Consider the following 20,271-nt stretch of genomic DNA (forward strand, 5'->3'; position numbering starts at 1 on the left):
TTATATTATATATATATATATATATATAGTATTTAATATGCAATTAACAGTTAGTTAGGTTAGAGTTTATAATTATATAAATAATTAATTGTTATTATTGTTTGTTTAAATATTTAGTATTTTAATTAATTTTTAATAATAATTATGATTGATTAAATTTTTGATAATAATAATTATTATTATTATTATTAAGATTTTTCTTATTAAATCATATTTCCTAATACTTAATATTTTTGTTCAATAATTTCTATGATATATATATATATATATATATCATTAATAGACAATTTAGACAATAATTTATGTGATAATAATTGTTTTGATTTTTGAATAATATATGAAAATTATAATTAAATTAATTAATTAGAAATAAAAATAATAGCAAAATATTTTAAGGCTAATAAAATGTAAAAAACTATTTATTATTATTAGTTTATATATTATATAGTTATATATATATCATATATTGTATATTTAGACTATATATATATATAAATTTTAAAAAATATAAAAATTAGTCTAGACATATTTAATTTTGTTGTTGGTGCTATTATAATAATTTTTAATATTTTATTTTTAAATATCTATTTGTATATTAATAATAAACATTTGAGTGTCGATATCACTTAAAACTATTTATTTATTATTTTTAGTTTATTATAAAATTTTGACAATAATTTTTCAGTCAATATATATTTAACTTAACATTTATTTATTAAAACTTAATAATTACTGAATAGTTTTAACTAAAAATATATAACTAAAAAATTAATGGTAAGTTTTGTGTTAAAAATTTTATGTTAGATTATATTTAAAAAATAATTTTAATTGAATAATATTTTTAAAATATTTATATAATTTATTTTAATAAAACCCAAACTGTTTACGCCATCTATAGACTTGTATTTTAAAATAATTAATATTTTTTTTAAATAAAATAACTTATCCAGATAAAATATGTTACATTTTTATTTATTTTATTAAATTATTTATATATTTTTTGGTTTTATTTCTAAAAATTAATAGTATTTAAAACAATGTCATAAAAAATCTTTATTTTAGACCTTAACTAATAATATTTTTGTTTAACTTTAATTTTTTAGGTACAATATTATCATTTTTTTTGGGAATTTTTTTACTAAATGGGAATTTATTTTTATAGATTAGAAAATAATAATAATTATTAGTATTATTATTAATGTGATTATCATTGGTTAACTGATTAACTACATTATAATTATGCAAAAAAATATATTATTAATTATTTTTATGTAAAAAATTAAATTGTTGCTAAGTAAATATTAAAAAGATTTTAAATATATTTAGTTTTAATGTATATTTAATTTTTTTGTTTTAAATAATTTCATTAATAGTTTTAACAAAACAAGTTATATAATAATCACACAAAAAATTATTTAGTAATAAATTCATAAAAAAAATTATTTAATTTTTAAGCTTATTTTTTAAGTCAATGATAATCAATGATAAAAAAATTTAATAAATGATTAATATTATCGATATTTTTTATCTGTTTTTAATTATCTAGTTTTGCAATCAATTAGCTATAATTAATTACTAGTTTTAAAAACTATACAATATATATATATATATATAATTTAGTAATTTATTATTTAATTTAATACATACCCTAAACAATGACCGCCTCCGAGACATTAAACGTTTATAATTATTATTGAAAACAGTTTTGCTATCAATTTTTGAACAACTATTTCGATGTTTTAATATATTATTATTATTATTATTGCAATTATTTTGTTGTTGTTTATTATCACTATTTGTTAAATTGTTAACAAAACTATTATTGTTGTTTAAATTATCACTATTTTTGTCAATTGTATCATGGTCATTTTGATGATGATGATGATGATGATTGTTATCATCATTTTCACCACACTCGCATAATGTTTCCGGAAACATTTTGTTAACTATGTAATAGATCTTGGTACTATTTTTTTAAAATTCAAAAAAATAAAATAAATTTCATAAATAAATCAATTACTTATAAAAAAATAATTAAATGTCTAATAAATTATTGATATATATATATATATATAAATATATAATAGAAATTTATTAGTATCAATAAATGTATGAAAAATAAGTTTTGTTAATAATATTATTTAGTAGTAGTATTAATACATTCATTAATATATAAAACATTCAATTTATGTATTGAAATAAATTATTAGTTAAAATCATAGAATAAAAATAATAATAATTATTATTATTTTGTAATTATTGTTATAATTATTATTATAAGTTTTGTAAATATAATTAAAAAATAATTTGTGGTTAAAAAATTAGTTCAATGATAATATATATATGTTTTTTTAAAAACAAATTAAACAAACAAAGTTATTATTATTATTTTAATAAATAATATTTTAAATAAAACTAACAATAAAATACACTAACTTTTTTTTAAATATAAAGACATTCATGTTAATTGTTTAATAGATAATTAACTTTTTTTTAAAAAAATAAATTATTTTATATAATTTATAAAAAATGATTATTAAGTAATTTACAACCAAAATAAAATTTACCCCATTTTATGTATGTATGTATGTATGTATTTGATTGATAGTTATCACCAACAAAAAAAATTATATATATATTAATACTGTATAATACTGTATAAATAATAATAATAATAATAATTTATTATTTCAAATCATGCACATGTATAATAATAATAATAATAATAATAATAATAATAATAATAATAATAGACAGTACACACAATAAGATGAGATAATTTATTTATATTACAATATATATATAAATATATATTTATTTATTGTAATAATTTTGTTTTATTTTTATTATTATCAAAGTTTAATAACCTGATGTACTAGATGATTTTTTATATTTATTTTATTTATTTATTTAATCAATTTGACACATACATAGACACACACACATATTTATTTATTAATTATATACATAACTATAATACTKAAAAAAAAAATGATAATTTATTATACTATATATATATACAGTACTATTGTGTAAATAACTTAATTATAAACATTATTATTACAAAACTAACTATATATATAAAGTATTATTATTATTATTATTATTATTATTATTATTTAAAAAATAGTTGTCAAAATTGTCAGACAGAAAATAAATTAATAAAATAATAAAATAAAATAAAAAATTATTTAAATTTTATATTTTGTAATCACATTATTATTATTATTATTATTGCATATCATATAATATTTTAATTTTACAATTTTTTTTGTTACAACAAGTTTAACAACAAAACAATAAAAATTAATGTATTTACATATATTTAAAACAATAATAAAAATAACATTAAATATAATAAACAGTAATAATTTTGTTGTTTTAAAAAATACTTATTAAATTATTAATATTTTATTTATTTTTTAATTTACACATTTAGTACAATACACACACACACATCAGTTAAACACAAATTATAATTAAAACATTACTTGAAATATATATATATTATTTATTAAATAAAATAAAACATTAAAAATAAATTATTTTCAATTTTAAGTATTAAAATTAATAATTTTTGAACAATTTTGCAACAAATTATACTAATTGTATAAGTATTTGGATTTATAATTAATTATCAAAATAGTTATTATTATTTCAATTTTTAAAAAAATAAAATAATGTATTTTATTATTATTATTATTTTACAGAAAATCTTAACTAATATTATGTTTAGATAGTAGTATTAGTAGTAGTAGTAATAATAATAATAATAATAATAATAATAATAATAATAATAATAATAATAATAATAATAATAATAATAATAATAATAATAATAATAATAATAATTAACAAAAGTAATTGCTATTAAACTGATAATCAATTTAGAAAATTAGAAAATAAAAATCAAACAATTTATATACAGTATATATATATATATATATATATATACAGTACAGTAGTATTTTACACTTAAAAAAATTTTTTAGTCATACTTTAGATAATATTAACTATATATATATTTATATATATAAAGTACCTTGATCATAACCGGTCTAACCTAACTTTTTTTATATATATACATATATAAATACTGTATTTATTTAATAATATCTACTGAGAAAATTATATATATATATATATATATATATATATACAGTATATATTTATTGTATATCATAAATACAATAATCATATAATAATAACATAAAATAAAAAAAACTAATAATTTTTCATAACATATAAAAAAATAAATTCATACAAACAATAATAACTTGATATTTTCATAGCCACAAAAAAAATTATATGAAAATTATTAACCTTGAAAATTATTATTATTATTTTATGATGTATTTTATTGGCAACATTTTTTCCTATGTGTGTGGAAAATATTATTATTATTAGACATAATAAATAGTATATACTGTATATCTATATATATATTGAGGAAAAATACATAATTTAGTGATACATCAAATGCTTGAAATACCGTAACTAAACAACAATATTATTATTTAACTATTATTTTTATGTTTTATGTGATTATATGATAATATTATATATATATATATATATATTACTGTAGTATTGTTGCATAACATAGTAGTAGTAGTAGTAGTCATACATATCTTTTACACAAAAAAAATTTATTAATTATATATTATTTTATTTTTATTAATTTTCAAGTTTTTTTTAAACCATAAAAATTCAAAAAATACTATATTTTTAGTAATTTAATATTTTTGTTTTGTTTTTCGTAGTATTAATTTAGATTCAATTCATAGATTACAGTATTATGTAATACAATATTTTTTGTTTAAAAAAACATTTATTTTATAATTTTATTTTATTTTTAATTATTATTTAATTATTTAAACTAACTAATTAATCAGTAGATAACTAATGGGGATTTATTTTTTGTTTGATAAATTATAATTGCAGTAATAATAATAATACTTACAAAACTTACAAAAATATAATCAAATTTAATTATTATTATTATTGTTAACTATGATTAGTTAATTTTACAATTACTATAATATTTTTTTAAAAATAAATTAAATATATTGTACGTAAAAATAAATAAAACAATTTTTTTGATATTATAATAATAATATACAATATATATAATGATAGCTATTTAGTAATAATATAAACACATTGTTATACACAATAGTTTAGTGAAATTATTATTATTTTTTTATTTATTTATTTTTATTTAATTTTTATATATTATTTAAATTAAAAATATATTACTCAACTAATTTTTAATAACAATAAAAAATACAAATTTTATTTTTGCATACTTTTAATTTCTATCTATTCAAAAAATGTAATTAAACTAATATACAGTACACGTACAGTATATTAACAATATTTTATTTTTTATTTTTTGATTAATATATTAAATATTTTTGTTGCTGTTATAATAATAATAATAATACTTTTTGCTAATTAAACAAAATAAAAACCCAATTATATATTTAATTGAATTTATACAACAACAACAAAAATCTGTAACCTTTAAAAATACTAATTATATGCTATTATCATATTATTATTTTTTGTTTAATTTTATTATCTAATTGTTGTTAGGCTATTAATAATAATAATTATTATTATCATCTGAAAAATTTTATATCTATTGTTTCTCAATAATAATATATAATATTGACTAATAATAATAATAATAATAATAACAATAACAATAGTAATTAGTAATTAGTTTTTATGTAAATAATAATTATACAAAAATATATAATATATTTTTTTTTGTTTACTATAAGTGTCAATTAATTTATAAATTAATTTATATATATAATAGATAAATAGTTATTTTGAAATTATATATATATATTGTAAAAATTTATGTTTTGTTAAATTTAAAATAATATATTTTACTAATAAAATTTAGTTTTTACTTACATTAGCAATTGTTTGAATTATTTAAAAAAATAATTTTTATTATGTTTATTTTTAACTAATAAATTAATAATTAATTTGATATTTAAACAAAAACAATTATTTTTTTAATTATTAATTTTAGTTAAATATATATATATTTAAAGTATATTTATATAAACCAAACAAATAAAAATGTTTGCATCAAAATGTTTGTATATATATATATATATCTACTTTATATATATATAATCAAATAGTATTGCAAATAAACACAAATAATAAGTAATATTTTAGATATCAATAAGACTCTCTCTCTCTCTAATAATAATAATAATAATAATATATTAAATCTCAAAAAATTATTATTATTATTATTAATTAGTAGATTACATATAGACATAACACATTAACACAACAACAACAATAATAATAATAATAATAATTATATAACAACACTACATTATATATTACTGGTATATACAGTATATATATATATACTGTACTTAATAAATGTTATCATAATGTTATCAATTGATATTAAGGATGCGATAAAAATAAATTTCATAATTTTTATGTTATATTTGCTATACAATCGTATAAACAACTTGTATAGTAAACTATAGTTAAATACAATATGCATTTGTAAATTATGTATATATATATTATTATAATAATAATAATAATAATAATAATAATAATAATAATAATAATAATAATAATAATAATAATAATAATAATAATAATAATAATAATAATAATAATAATAATAATAATAATAATAATAATAATAATAATAATAATAATAATAATAATAATAATAATAATAATAATAATAATAATAATAATAATAATAATAATAATAATAATAATAATAATAATAATAATAATAATAATAATAATAATAATAATAATAATAATAATAATAATAATAATAATAATAATAATAATAATAATAATAATAATAATAATAATAATAATAATAATAATAATAATAATAATAATAATAATAATAATAATAATAATAATAATAATAATAATAATAATAATAATAATAATAATAATAATAATAATAATAATAATAATAATAATAATAATAATAATAATAATAATAATAATAATAATAATAATAATAATAATAATAATAATAATAATAATAATAATAATAATAATAATAATAATAATAATAATAATAATAATAATAATAATAATAATAATAATAATAATAATAATAATAATAATAATAATAATAATAATAATAATAATAATAATAATAATAATAATAATAATAATAATAATAATAATAATAATAATAATAATAATAATAATAATAATAATAATAATAATAATAATAATAATAATAATAATAATAATAATAATAATAATAATAATAATAATAATAATAATAATAATAATAATAATAATAATAATAATAATAATAATAATAATAATAATAATAATAATAATAATAATAATAATAATAATAATAATAATAATAATAATAATAATAATAATAATAATAATAATAATAATAATAATAATAATAATAATAATAATAATAATAATAATAATAATAATAATAATAATAATAATAATAATAATAATAATAATAATAATAATAATAATAATAATAATAATAATAATAATAATAATAATAATAATAATAATAATAATAATAATAATAATAATAATAATAATAATAATAATAATAATAATAATAATAATAATAATAATAATAATAATAATAATAATAATAATAATAATAATAATAATAATAATAATAATAATAATAATAATAATAATAATAATAATAATAATAATAATAATAATAATAATAATAATAATAATAATAATAATAATAATAATAATAATAATAATAATAATAATAATAATAATAATAATAATAATAATAATAATAATAATAATAATAATAATAATAATAATAATAATAATAATAATAATAATAATAATAATAATAATAATAATAATAATAATAATAATAATAATAATAATAATAATAATAATAATAATAATAATAATAATAATAATAATAATAATAATAATAATAATAATAATAATAATAATAATAATAATAATAATAATAATAATAATAATAATAATAATAATAATAATAATAATAATAATAATAATAATAATAATAATAATAATAATAATAATAATAATAATAATAATAATAATAATAATAATAATAATAATAATAATAATAATAATAATAATAATAATAATAATAATAATAATAATAATAATAATAATAATAATAATAATAATAATAATAATAATAATAATAATAATAATAATAATAATAATAATAATAATAATAATAATAATAATAATAATAATAATAATAATAATAATAATAATAATAATAATAATAATAATAATAATAATAATAATAATAATAATAATAATAATAATAATAATAATAATAATAATAATAATAATAATAATAATAATAATAATAATAATAATAATAATAATAATAATAATAATAATAATAATAATAATAATAATAATAATAATAATAATAATAATAATAATAATAATAATAATAATAATAATAATAATAATAATAATAATAATAATAATAATAATAATAATAATAATAATAATAATAATAATAATAATAATAATAATAATAATAATAATAATAATAATAATAATAATAATAATAATAATAATAATAATAATAATAATAATAATAATAATAATAATAATAATAATAATAATAATAATAATAATAATAATAATAATAATAATAATAATAATAATAATAATAATAATAATAATAATAATAATAATAATAATAATAATAATAATAATAATAATAATAATAATAATAATAATAATAATAATAATAATAATAATAATAATAATAATAATAATAATAATAATAATAATAATAATAATAATAATAATAATAATAATAATAATAATAATAATAATAATAATAATAATAATAATAATAATAATAATAATAATAATAATAATAATAATAATAATAATAATAATAATAATAATAATAATAATAATAATAATAATAAGACCGCAGACTAGTCAACAAAATCAGACTAACCTCCAAAATGTTTCAGTTCAAGCTGGTTCTCAGCGACAACTGACCAATTTGGTTGAAAAATCGCAAAAGCGCATGAAATGGACACATGAGATGAATACCTTGATAATGCGCGAATACTACAGATCAACTCGACTCGAAACAAATATGACTGATTACAGAAACCAAATTTACTTAGCATTCAAACAGAAATATCCAGAACTAAATGTAACGGAACAAAGGATTGCAGACCAGCGGCGATTCTTAGCAAAGAATAATAAAATATCCCCAATAGAATTACAAGAAATCAAACAGCAAGTGGCACATGAACTATCATTAAATGAAACAACTGAATTAAATACCACAGTAGAAGTAGTGCCAGAAATGGAAGAGACACCTACAACAACAGATAACAGAATCAATACAAATGATGAAATAAATAGAATAACAGCAGAAAATGAACTAAAAACTTCTTTAGAACAATATAAAGACTTTGAAATAGAACTCAGACCTAAGTTACCAAAAATAAAAAGTGGCGTAAAAACAAGATCTACAATAATAACAATTAATGATATACTTAAAGATTACATCGAAGATAACATGTCGTTGAGCACAATTAATACAATAACATACTGTGCAGCAGTAGCAGTATCGAGACTCTTAGGCTACAAAATACAACACATGTCAACTACAAAACTAAATCAAGAAAATATAATACCTAAATGGCAAAAGCGAATAGAGACACGTATAGAAGGGAAAAGACAAGTAATAGGAAGAATAACGCAAGTGTTAAATGGAAACAAATCAAAAAGACTTAACCAATCATTAAAAGATATATACCGATTATTACAGACAAAACCTGGAAAACCTGAATTTGAAGCTATTATCCGGAATTACAACGACACATTAAAACAAACAGTTCAAGCACTATCACAAAGAATCAGAAGATATAAACAACAAAGCGAAAGACGAAAGCAAAATACAATGTTCTATAATAACGAAAAAATGTTCTATAGAAATCAAAACAAAATAAATTCAAGCAATATTAACCATACACCACAAATAGATGAAATAGAAAACTACTGGAAAGAAATCTGGAGCAACCCAAAGGAATATAAAGAATCTAATTGGATAAATGATATTGAAGATGAAAATAAAGAAATACCACCTATGACTTCAGTAAATATAATTAAAGATGACTTAACCGAACCCCTCAAGAAATCCCACAATTGGAAAAGCCCAGGACAAGACAAAATACAAAACTTCTGGTACAAACACTTTACAACAGTACATCAACCAATGGCAATAGCAATGGATAAAATAATAAAAACAGGACAAACCGATGACTTCCTCACTTCCGGAATAACATATCTACTCCCAAAAACAGAAAGTACATCAGATCCCAGCAAATATAGACCCATCACTTGCCTAACAACAATGTATAAAATCCTAACATCCATAATATCAACAAAAATATATAATCATTTAAGTAACAACAACATAATAGCTGAAGAACAAAAAGGCTGTATAAAACACTCAATGGGATGTAAAGAGCAATTAACAATAGACAATATTATAACAATAAGAGCTCGTCAAAAACATAGAAATCTTGAAATAGCATACATAGACTATAAGAAAGCATTCGATTCAGTCCCACATAAATGGTTATTAAGAGTGTTAAAACTATATAAAATTGACAACACACTGATAAACACATTAGAAAATATGATGAAAAAATGGAAAACTAAATTGTGTGTCAATACAAATAATGGAACAAAAATAAGTACAGAAATCAAAATAAATAGAGGAATATTTCAAGGAGATTCACTCAGTCCTCTGTGGTTCTGCTTAGCCATAAACCCACTATCATCACTACTTAAAAAGCTAAAAGGCGTAAATCTAAAATCAAGTAATACAAAATATAATCTAACACATCTACTATATATGGACGACTTAAAACTATACGCCGAAAAAGAATCTGATTTAAATGCAATGTTAAAAACAACAGAAACTTTCTCCAATGATATAAATATGGAATTTGGATTAGATAAATGTGCTATAATGAAACTGAAAAGAGGAGTCTATTCTGAAAGAAATCAATACGAAACTGAAAATGGATATATAAAGGCACTAGAAAATGGAGATATATATAAGTACTTAGGAATTAAGCAAATGCATAAATCTAAAATGACAGAAGTTAAAGAAGAAATAAAGAAAACATTAAACCAAAGAATAATAAAAATACTAAAATCTCAACTAAACTCAAACAACAAATTCAAAGCAATAAACACTTGGGCTATACCTGTACTGACATACTCGTTCGGAATAATAAAATGGAGTAAAACAGAACTTGAGACAATTGAAAGACATATAAGGCGACAACTTACAATGTTTGGACTACACCACCCTAGAAGTTCTGTAGCACGACTATGTGTTAGTAGAAAACATGGGGGTAGAGGGTTACTAAACATTGTAAGCCTTGAAGCCAAACAGCGAGAATTGCTGAGAAAATACCATCAACAAAAATGCAATGTCTCAGAGCTCCACAAAATAACATCAACACTCGATTACAACTACACACCTCTAAATCTCAGCAATAATGAACATCAAATAGAAATACAAAATGAAAAAGAGAGGATTAACACATGGGCCTCAAAAGAACTTCACGGAAGATACCGGGCAGAACTCAACCAAACACACGTAGACGAAGAAATGTCTACAAAATGGTTGAAGTACGCCGGTCTTCATGGAGAGACAGAGGGGTTCATGATGGCAATACAAGATCGAGTGATTCCGACACGAAACCATCAGAAATACATCCAAAAGCTAAATATACCAACAGACAAGTGCAGGATGTGTCATATGGAGTCCGAAACAATAGAACATATACTAAATGGGTGTAAAGTACTCACAAATACCGAGTACCTAAGCCGTCACAACCAAGTAGCCAAAATCATACATCAGGAATTGGCAATAAGATTCGGACTAATCAAAGAACCATTACCATACTATAGATACGAGCCACAAAGTGTAATGGAAAGCAACAGAGCCAAGCTCTACTGGGATAAAGAAATAAGAACAGATAAGACTGTGGCCCACAACCGCCCAGATATAGTACTAGTAGACAAACATCAAGATAAGGCGTACATAATAGACATAGCGGTCCCACTAACATACAAACTACAGGACACGCATAGTGAGAAACGCCGAAAATATACAGACTTGGCTTATGAGATCAATAAGATGTGGCGCATTAAGAAAGTTGAAATCATACCTATAATCCTGTCATCAATGGCCGTAATACCGAAAAATCTGGCCCTAAGTTTGGAATCACTGGAAATCAGAAAAACTAAGATCTATGAAATGCAAAAAGCAGTGATACTTCAGAGTTGTAGAACAGTAAGAAAAGTACTAGACTTGAGTTGAGTCTAACCAGTCGTGTCTCTGCCACCAAAAGTGGCCGACACAACTGTGATCACACCGGAACAACCGTGATATACAAAGATAATAATAATAATAATAATAATAATAATAATAATAATAATAATAATAAAGGAGGCACAGTGGTGTAGTGGTTAGTGTGTAGGGCTATGTAGTGTAATGGAGAGTAAGATCTATAGTTCGAGCCCCGATGTGGTAAAGCAATTTTTCTGAGAAAAAAAATTGTTTTAACTGTGCTTCCCGTCCCTGCCCAACCAACGCTGTTTAGGACGGCCAACTTAAGTAGTATGGGGAAAGCGGGGTGCTAAGTGAGGACGAGTTTCTGCCCGACCCCGGGTATCGGTACTTCGGTATCGGTACCCACCTGGGGGTACCCGCAAGGGTGCCCCCACCCGGGGGTGCCAGTAAAAAGGTGCCCCCACCCCGAAGAGACGTCCGCAAGGATGTCTCTTCACCCTTCGAGTAGTTACTCGTCCTCACACGCAATGGCCACTTTTGTTTCAAAAAATAAAAAATCCTATTTCAACAAACACATGTTAGTGGTGAGAAATGGGTGGCAATAGACACATGTTAGTGTTGAGCTTATTCTAGGGACTGGGACCCCGTAAAAAGGCCAAAAACAAATATATATATAATTATGATTACACGTAGTCGAAGGAATAACGGGGGGTGTTCGGGAGGTACCCTCTCAAATAAATCCCGCGTTCAGCAGGTAGGCATTGACTGCAGTTCGTTAAGTATGCATCATATCCCACGCAGTGATGTGCTATGCGGGCAAAGCTGTGATGTAATGCGACCGCAGACTAGTCAACAAAATCAGACTAACCTCCAAAATGTTTCAGTTCAAGCTGGTTCTCAGCGACAACTGACCAATTTGGTTGAAAAATCGCAAAAGCGCATGAAATGGACACATGAGATGAATACCTTGATAATGCGCGAATACTACAGATCAACTCGACTCGAAACAAATATGACTGATTACAGAAACCAAATTTACTTAGCATTCAAACAGAAATATCCAGAACTAAATGTAACGGAACAAAGGATTGCAGACCAGCGGCGATTCTTAGCAAAGAATAATAAAATATCCCCAATAGAATTACAAGAAATCAAACAGCAAGTGGCACATGAACTATCATTAAATGAAACAACTGAATTAAATACCACAGTAGAAGTAGTGCCAGAAATGGAAGAGACACCTACAACAACAGATAACAGAATCAATACAAATGATGAAATAAATAGAATAACAGCAGAAAATGAACTAAAAACTTCTTTAGAACAATATAAAGACTTTGAAATAGAACTCAGACCTAAGTTACCAAAAATAAAAAGTGGCGTAAAAACAAGATCTACAATAATAACAATTAATGATATACTTAAAGATTACATCGAAGATAACATGTCGTTGAGCACAATTAATACAATAACATACTGTGCAGCAGTAGCAGTATCGAGACTCTTAGGCTACAAAATACAACACATGTCAACTACAAAACTAAATCAAGAAAATATAATACCTAAATGGCAAAAGCGAATAGAGACACGTATAGAAGGGAAAAGACAAGTAATAGGAAGAATAACGCAAGTGTTAAATGGAAACAAATCAAAAAGACTTAACCAATCATTAAAAGATATATACCGATTATTACAGACAAAACCTGGAAAACCTGAATTTGAAGCTATTATCCGGAATTACAACGACACATTAAAACAAACAGTTCAAGCACTATCACAAAGAATCAGAAGATATAAACAACAAAGCGAAAGACGAAAGCAAAATACAATGTTCTATAATAACGAAAAAATGTTCTATAGAAATCAAAACAAAATAAATTCAAGCAATATTAACCATACACCACAAATAGATGAAATAGAAAACTACTGGAAAGAAATCTGGAGCAACCCAAAGGAATATAAAGAATCTAATTGGATAAATGATATTGAAGATGAAAATAAAGAAATACCACCTATGACTTCAGTAAATATAATTAAAGATGACTTAACCGAACCCCTCAAGAAATCCCACAATTGGAAAAGCCCAGGACAAGACAAAATACAAAACTTCTGGTACAAACACTTTACAACAGTACATCAACCAATGGCAATAGCAATGGATAAAATAATAAAAACAGGACAAACCGATGACTTCCTCACTTCCGGAATAACATATCTACTCCCAAAAACAGAAAGTACATCAGATCCCAGCAAATATAGACCCATCACTTGCCTAACAACAATGTATAAAATCCTAACATCCATAATATCAACAAAAATATATAATCATTTAAGTAACAACAACATAATAGCTGAAGAACAAAAAGGCTGTATAAAACACTCAATGGGATGTAAAGAGCAATTAACAATAGACAATATTATAACAATAAGAGCTCGTCAAAAACATAGAAATCTTGAAATAGCATACATAGACTATAAGAAAGCATTCGATTCAGTCCCACATAAATGGTTATTAAGAGTGTTAAAACTATATAAAATTGACAACACACTGATAAACACATTAGAAAATATGATGAAAAAATGGAAAACTAAATTGTGTGTCAATACAAATAATGGAACAAAAATAAGTACAGAAATCAAAATAAATAGAGGAATATTTCAAGGAGATTCACTCAGTCCTCTGTGGTTCTGCTTAGCCATAAACCCACTATCATCACTACTTAAAAAGCTAAAAGGCGTAAATCTAAAATCAAGTAATACAAAATATAATCTAACACATCTACTATATATGGACGACTTAAAACTATACGCCGAAAAAGAATCTGATTTAAATGCAATGTTAAAAACAACAGAAACTTTCTCCAATGATATAAATATGGAATTTGGATTAGATAAATGTGCTATAATGAAACTGAAAAGAGGAGTCTATTCTGAAAGAAATCAATACGAAACTGAAAATGGATATATAAAGGCACTAGAAAATGGAGATATATATAAGTACTTAGGAATTAAGCAAATGCATAAATCTAAAATGACAGAAGTTAAAGAAGAAATAAAGAAAACATTAAACCAAAGAATAATAAAAATACTAAAATCTCAACTAAACTCAAACAACATATTCAAAGCAATAAACACTTGGGCTATACCTGTACTGACATACTCGTTCGGAATAATAAAATGGAGTAAAACAGAACTTGAGACAATTGAAAGACATATAAGGCGACAACTTACAATGTTTGGACTACACCACCCTAGAAGTTCTGTAGCACGACTATGTGTTAGTAGAAAACATGGGGGTAGAGGGTTACTAAACATTGTAAGCCTTGAAGCCAAACAGCGAGAATTGCTGAGAAAATACCATCAACAAAAATGCAATGTCTCAGAGCTCCACAAAATAACATCAACACTCGATTACAACTACACACCTCTAAATCTCAGCAATAATGAACATCAAATAGAAATACAAAATGAAAAAGAGAGGATTAACACATGGGCCTCAAAAGAACTTCACGGAAGATACCGGGCAGAACTCAACCAAACACACGTAGACGAAGAAATGTCTACAAAATGGTTGAAGTACGCCGGTCTTCATGGAGAGACAGAGGGGTTCATGATGGCAATACAAGATCGAGTGATTCCGACACGAAACCATCAGAAATACATCCAAAAGCTAAATATACCAACAGACAAGTGCAGGATGTGTCATATGGAGTCCGAAACAATAGAACATATACTAAATGGGTGTAAAGTACTCACAAACACCGAGTACCTAAGCCGTCACAACCAAGTAGCCAAAATCATACATCAGGAATTGGCAATAAGATTCGGACTAATCAAAGAACCATTACCATACTATAGATACGAGCCACAAAGTGTAATGGAAAGCAACAGAGCCAAGCTCTACTGGGATAAAGAAATAAGAACAGATAAAACTGTGGCCCACAACCGCCCAGATATAGTACTAGTAGACAAACATCAAGATAAGGCGTACATAATAGACATAGCGGTCCCACTAACACACAAACTACAGGACACGCATAGTGAGAAACGCCGAAAATATACAGACTTGGCCTATGAGATCAATAAGATGTGGCGCATTAAGAAAGTTGAAATCATACCTATAATCCTGTCATCAATGGCCGTAATACCGAAAAATCTGGCCCTAAGTTTGGAATCACTGGAAATCAGAAAAACTAAGATCTATGAAATGCAAAAAGCAGTGATACTTCAGAGTTGTAGAACAGTAAGAAAAGTACTAGACTTGAGTTGAGTCTAACCAGTCGTGTCTCTGCCACCAAAAGTGGCCGACACAACTGTGATCACACCGGAACAACCGTGATATACAAAAATAATAATAATAATAATAATAATAATAATAATAATAATATTAATAATAATATTATTAATAATAATAATAATAATATTAATAATAATATTATTAATAATAATATTATTATTAATAATAATAATAATATTAATAATTGTGATTTATATTTTAGATAAATTATTTAGTTGCATATTATTATTAAAACTATTATATTATTTTATATATATATGTAAATATTATTATTTATAATTTTTATTAATTGATTTATATAAAATAAACATATATATATACTATATAAAAAGTATATAAATATATATATAATTATTATATATATATATATACAGTAAATATTAATTCAATATTATTTGTCTAATTTAACAAACAACTAGTTATAGCAACAACAAAATATATATATATATATATATATTTAATAAGTTACCATGCCAATAATTTAATAATATAACTTTTCTAACTTAATATTTTATATTACACAATTATTACTATTATTATAAATTATGATAATATTAACTAATAAATCATAATTTAGACAACTATAAATCAAAAAAAATATATCTAAATTATACTAACTATACTGTATATTATATATTACTACTATTTGCCAAAAATAAAAATATTTTATTTTAAGTATATATATATATAATTATTATTACTGTATAAATCAATGATATAAATATATATATATACACTAAACACTAGTAAATAGAGTAGTTATTTAACATTAATTTTTTATTTAAAAAAAATAATAATTGTGTGATAATTAGTAAACAAATTATTATTATTAATTTGTTAAGTAATTTTGATTTTAATTATTTATTTTTTTTAAAAAGTTATAAATATTTTAATTTTACAAAAATAATATATTCAGTTATATTAAATAATTTATAATAATTTTTTTTTAAATAACACTCGTGTTTACATTTTTAAATAATCAGATTATTATATGTATTTTTAATTACATTGAATAATAATAATAATATTTATGTTAAAATATATTACAAACAACACATAAAAAATATTAATCAATTAAATCATTAATGATTATAGTGTTAATTAAAAGATAATTTTTTTTGAGGAAATTTCCATAAATAAATTATTTAAGTATCAATAGATTTGTTTTTCAAATTTTTATAACCAACAAAAAAATATTTAAATTATTTTGAAAATAATATTTTTTATGACTATAAATTTAAATTTTTAGTATTATTATTAGTCTATTATTAGATACTAATTTTAATTTTAAATTTTTTTTATAAATTACTGTTATTAATATTATTACATAAGTTAACAACAAGAAACCACATGTAAATTGTTATGTATATTAAAAATTAAATATTATTATTATTAATAGTTATTATAATAACATCAATATTATAATAAAAATTATTAACATATAAACATATTAATAATAATATTAATTTTATATATAATTTATTAAAAACATTATTTTAAATATGTTTATGTGTTTAAGTGTTACATAATTTTTATTATATTATATATATATTTATAATTGAATTTGAAAATATTTATAATTTAAAATTTAAATCTATGTATAAACCACAAAATAATTTATTTATAGTTATGTTTTTTTGTATCTATTATTTAATGATGTTTACTATGAATTTTTAAAATTTAAAAAAATCAAATAAAAATATTAAAACTCCAAAAAAAATTATACAATTATTATAAAAGTTATGTATATTAAAAAGTAAAATTTTAAGTTTTTAAAAATAAAATTTATATATATATAATTACCTATGTAGTTTAACATATATTATTATATAGTGTATTATTATAATTATTTACACAATAATTAATGATATCTAAAATAAAATTATTATTTTTTATATATAATAATCAAAATTAATTTAAATTAACTGAATTGTATATAAAAAAAATTAATATATAGTTTATAGTAGTTTATCAACAAAAAAACAAAAAAAAATGAGATAAATATTTTATTGGCATAAATTCAACAAAAATTATGCCAATAATACTAACACAACTATTAGGTAAATTCATTTTAATAATATTTAATATATTTACCTAATATTTATCTAATATATATATATATATATAATATATTTATATATAATTTCTATTTATTTTTAAAAGCAATTAAATACATGTTTTTTATGATAACTCATGTTTTGCTTATTAAACGGTATGTGCTTATTGTTATTGTTATTATTATTATTATTATTATGTAATATATATTTTATTGATTGTAATGTAAAAATTTTCTACATTTAAAAAAAATTTAATTCTAGTAACTGTTTACAAAAATATTTACAAAAAAATAGTTTAATAAAAAATATTATTAATAATAATAATATGACATTTTTTTAATTAAGTTATCAACTATTATAGCTTAAACTAGATTTTTTTTATTAGGCATACTTAATAATATTTAAGTTAAAAATTATTTTTTTTAAAATTGTAATTAAAATTAATTAATTAAAAAAAACAAAATTATTAATAGATTAATAGATATATATTTTTCTAAAACAAATTATATTAAAGTTGTAAGTTATTTGTATATGTTTTCCAAAAAAATAAAATGATAATAATATTCAATTTTATTGTACATTATTAACACTTACACATACATACATTCACGCACACACACACACACACATACATACATACATACACACAGTATATGTATACACACACAAACATACTCATACACACATACACTCACACACACAGTCAAATACACACTCACACACACAGTCAAATACACACTCACACACACACTCACACACACAGTCAAATACACACTCACACACACAGTCAAATACACACTCACACACACAGTCAAATACACACTCACACACACAGTCAAATACACACTCACACACTTATACAAACACACATACATACAGTATATATATACACACACAAACATACTCATACACACATACACTCACACACACACACACACATAAACTATAATTTTATTAAATTTAATTTGAATATTACTACTGTATTAACCGATAATTAAATTATTATTATTATTATTATTATTATTATTATTAGTAGTAGTAGTAGTAGTAGTAGTAGTAGTAGTAGTATTAGATTGTGTCGGTTTCGCTGGTGATGTCATCATCGGTTGATGTAACGGGTTGTGGTGTGTGACCACAATAACCGATCGTACGCTATACATGTCGTCATCACTATCATCACTATCAGGGCCATCGACAACAACATCATTAATATTATCGATACTATCAGTGAACGAATCGCCGTTTTTCAACCATAGGTCGTCCAATTGGTCATAACTGGTTGTACTGTTGACGATAGCCTGGTTGGCCCTCCTGTAGGTGGAGGCGGACGCGGACGAGCAGGAGGTGCACACTATGTTTGGTTGGCGACGGCGACGGCCGCGGTAGTGACCACAACCTGATAGTGATTTTGCTTTAATAACTGAATAATAATAATAATAATAATTAAAAAGTTTTAAAAAGTTTATTATAGCTAATAATCAATACAACATACGATTAGACACCAATAGAGCCAATAGTAGTATTATCCCTATAGGTATGGCCAC

At 20.7% G+C, this 20,271-nt stretch overlaps 2 protein-coding genes across 3 annotated transcripts in view; one reads left to right on the forward strand and one right to left on the reverse strand.

Moving 5' to 3' along the window:
• Window positions 1-5,943, reverse strand: part of LOC128961556 (5'-AMP-activated protein kinase subunit gamma-2-like) — a 62,104-nt gene extending 56,161 nt beyond the window's left edge. Inside the window, exons 1-2 of one of the 2 annotated variants that reach the window (XM_054307817.1) lie at window positions 5,929-5,943; window positions 1,648-1,966 (exon numbers count right to left, since the gene is read on the reverse strand). In XM_054307817.1, the coding sequence (XP_054163792.1) occupies window positions 1,648-1,938 (291 nt within the window). In that variant the 5' untranslated portion in view covers window positions 1,939-1,966; window positions 5,929-5,943. Of the gene's footprint in view, window positions 1-1,647; window positions 1,967-2,567; window positions 2,617-5,928 lie in introns of those variants that run through there. The other variant, XM_054307809.1, reaches the window with a different exon arrangement.
• A 1,596-nt stretch (window positions 5,944-7,539) lies between these two features.
• LOC128962012 (putative uncharacterized protein DDB_G0282133) lies at window positions 7,540-12,400 on the forward strand (the record flags this gene model as incomplete). The annotated part of the gene is made up of 3 exons (XM_054308335.1): window positions 7,540-8,376; window positions 8,993-9,935; window positions 11,589-12,400. Coding segments are annotated over 3 exons (2,592 nt in total), but the record flags the coding sequence as incomplete, so codon positions are not given.
• Between the last annotated feature and the right edge of the window lie 7,871 nt (window positions 12,401-20,271).

This window comes from Oppia nitens, unplaced genomic scaffold, assembly GCF_028296485.1.
Source record: "Oppia nitens isolate AA-2021 unplaced genomic scaffold, nextdenovo-longstitch-racon4-pilon3 scaffold14_pilon_pilon_pilon, whole genome shotgun sequence".
Classification (NCBI taxonomy): domain Eukaryota; kingdom Metazoa; phylum Arthropoda; class Arachnida; order Sarcoptiformes; family Oppiidae; genus Oppia; species Oppia nitens.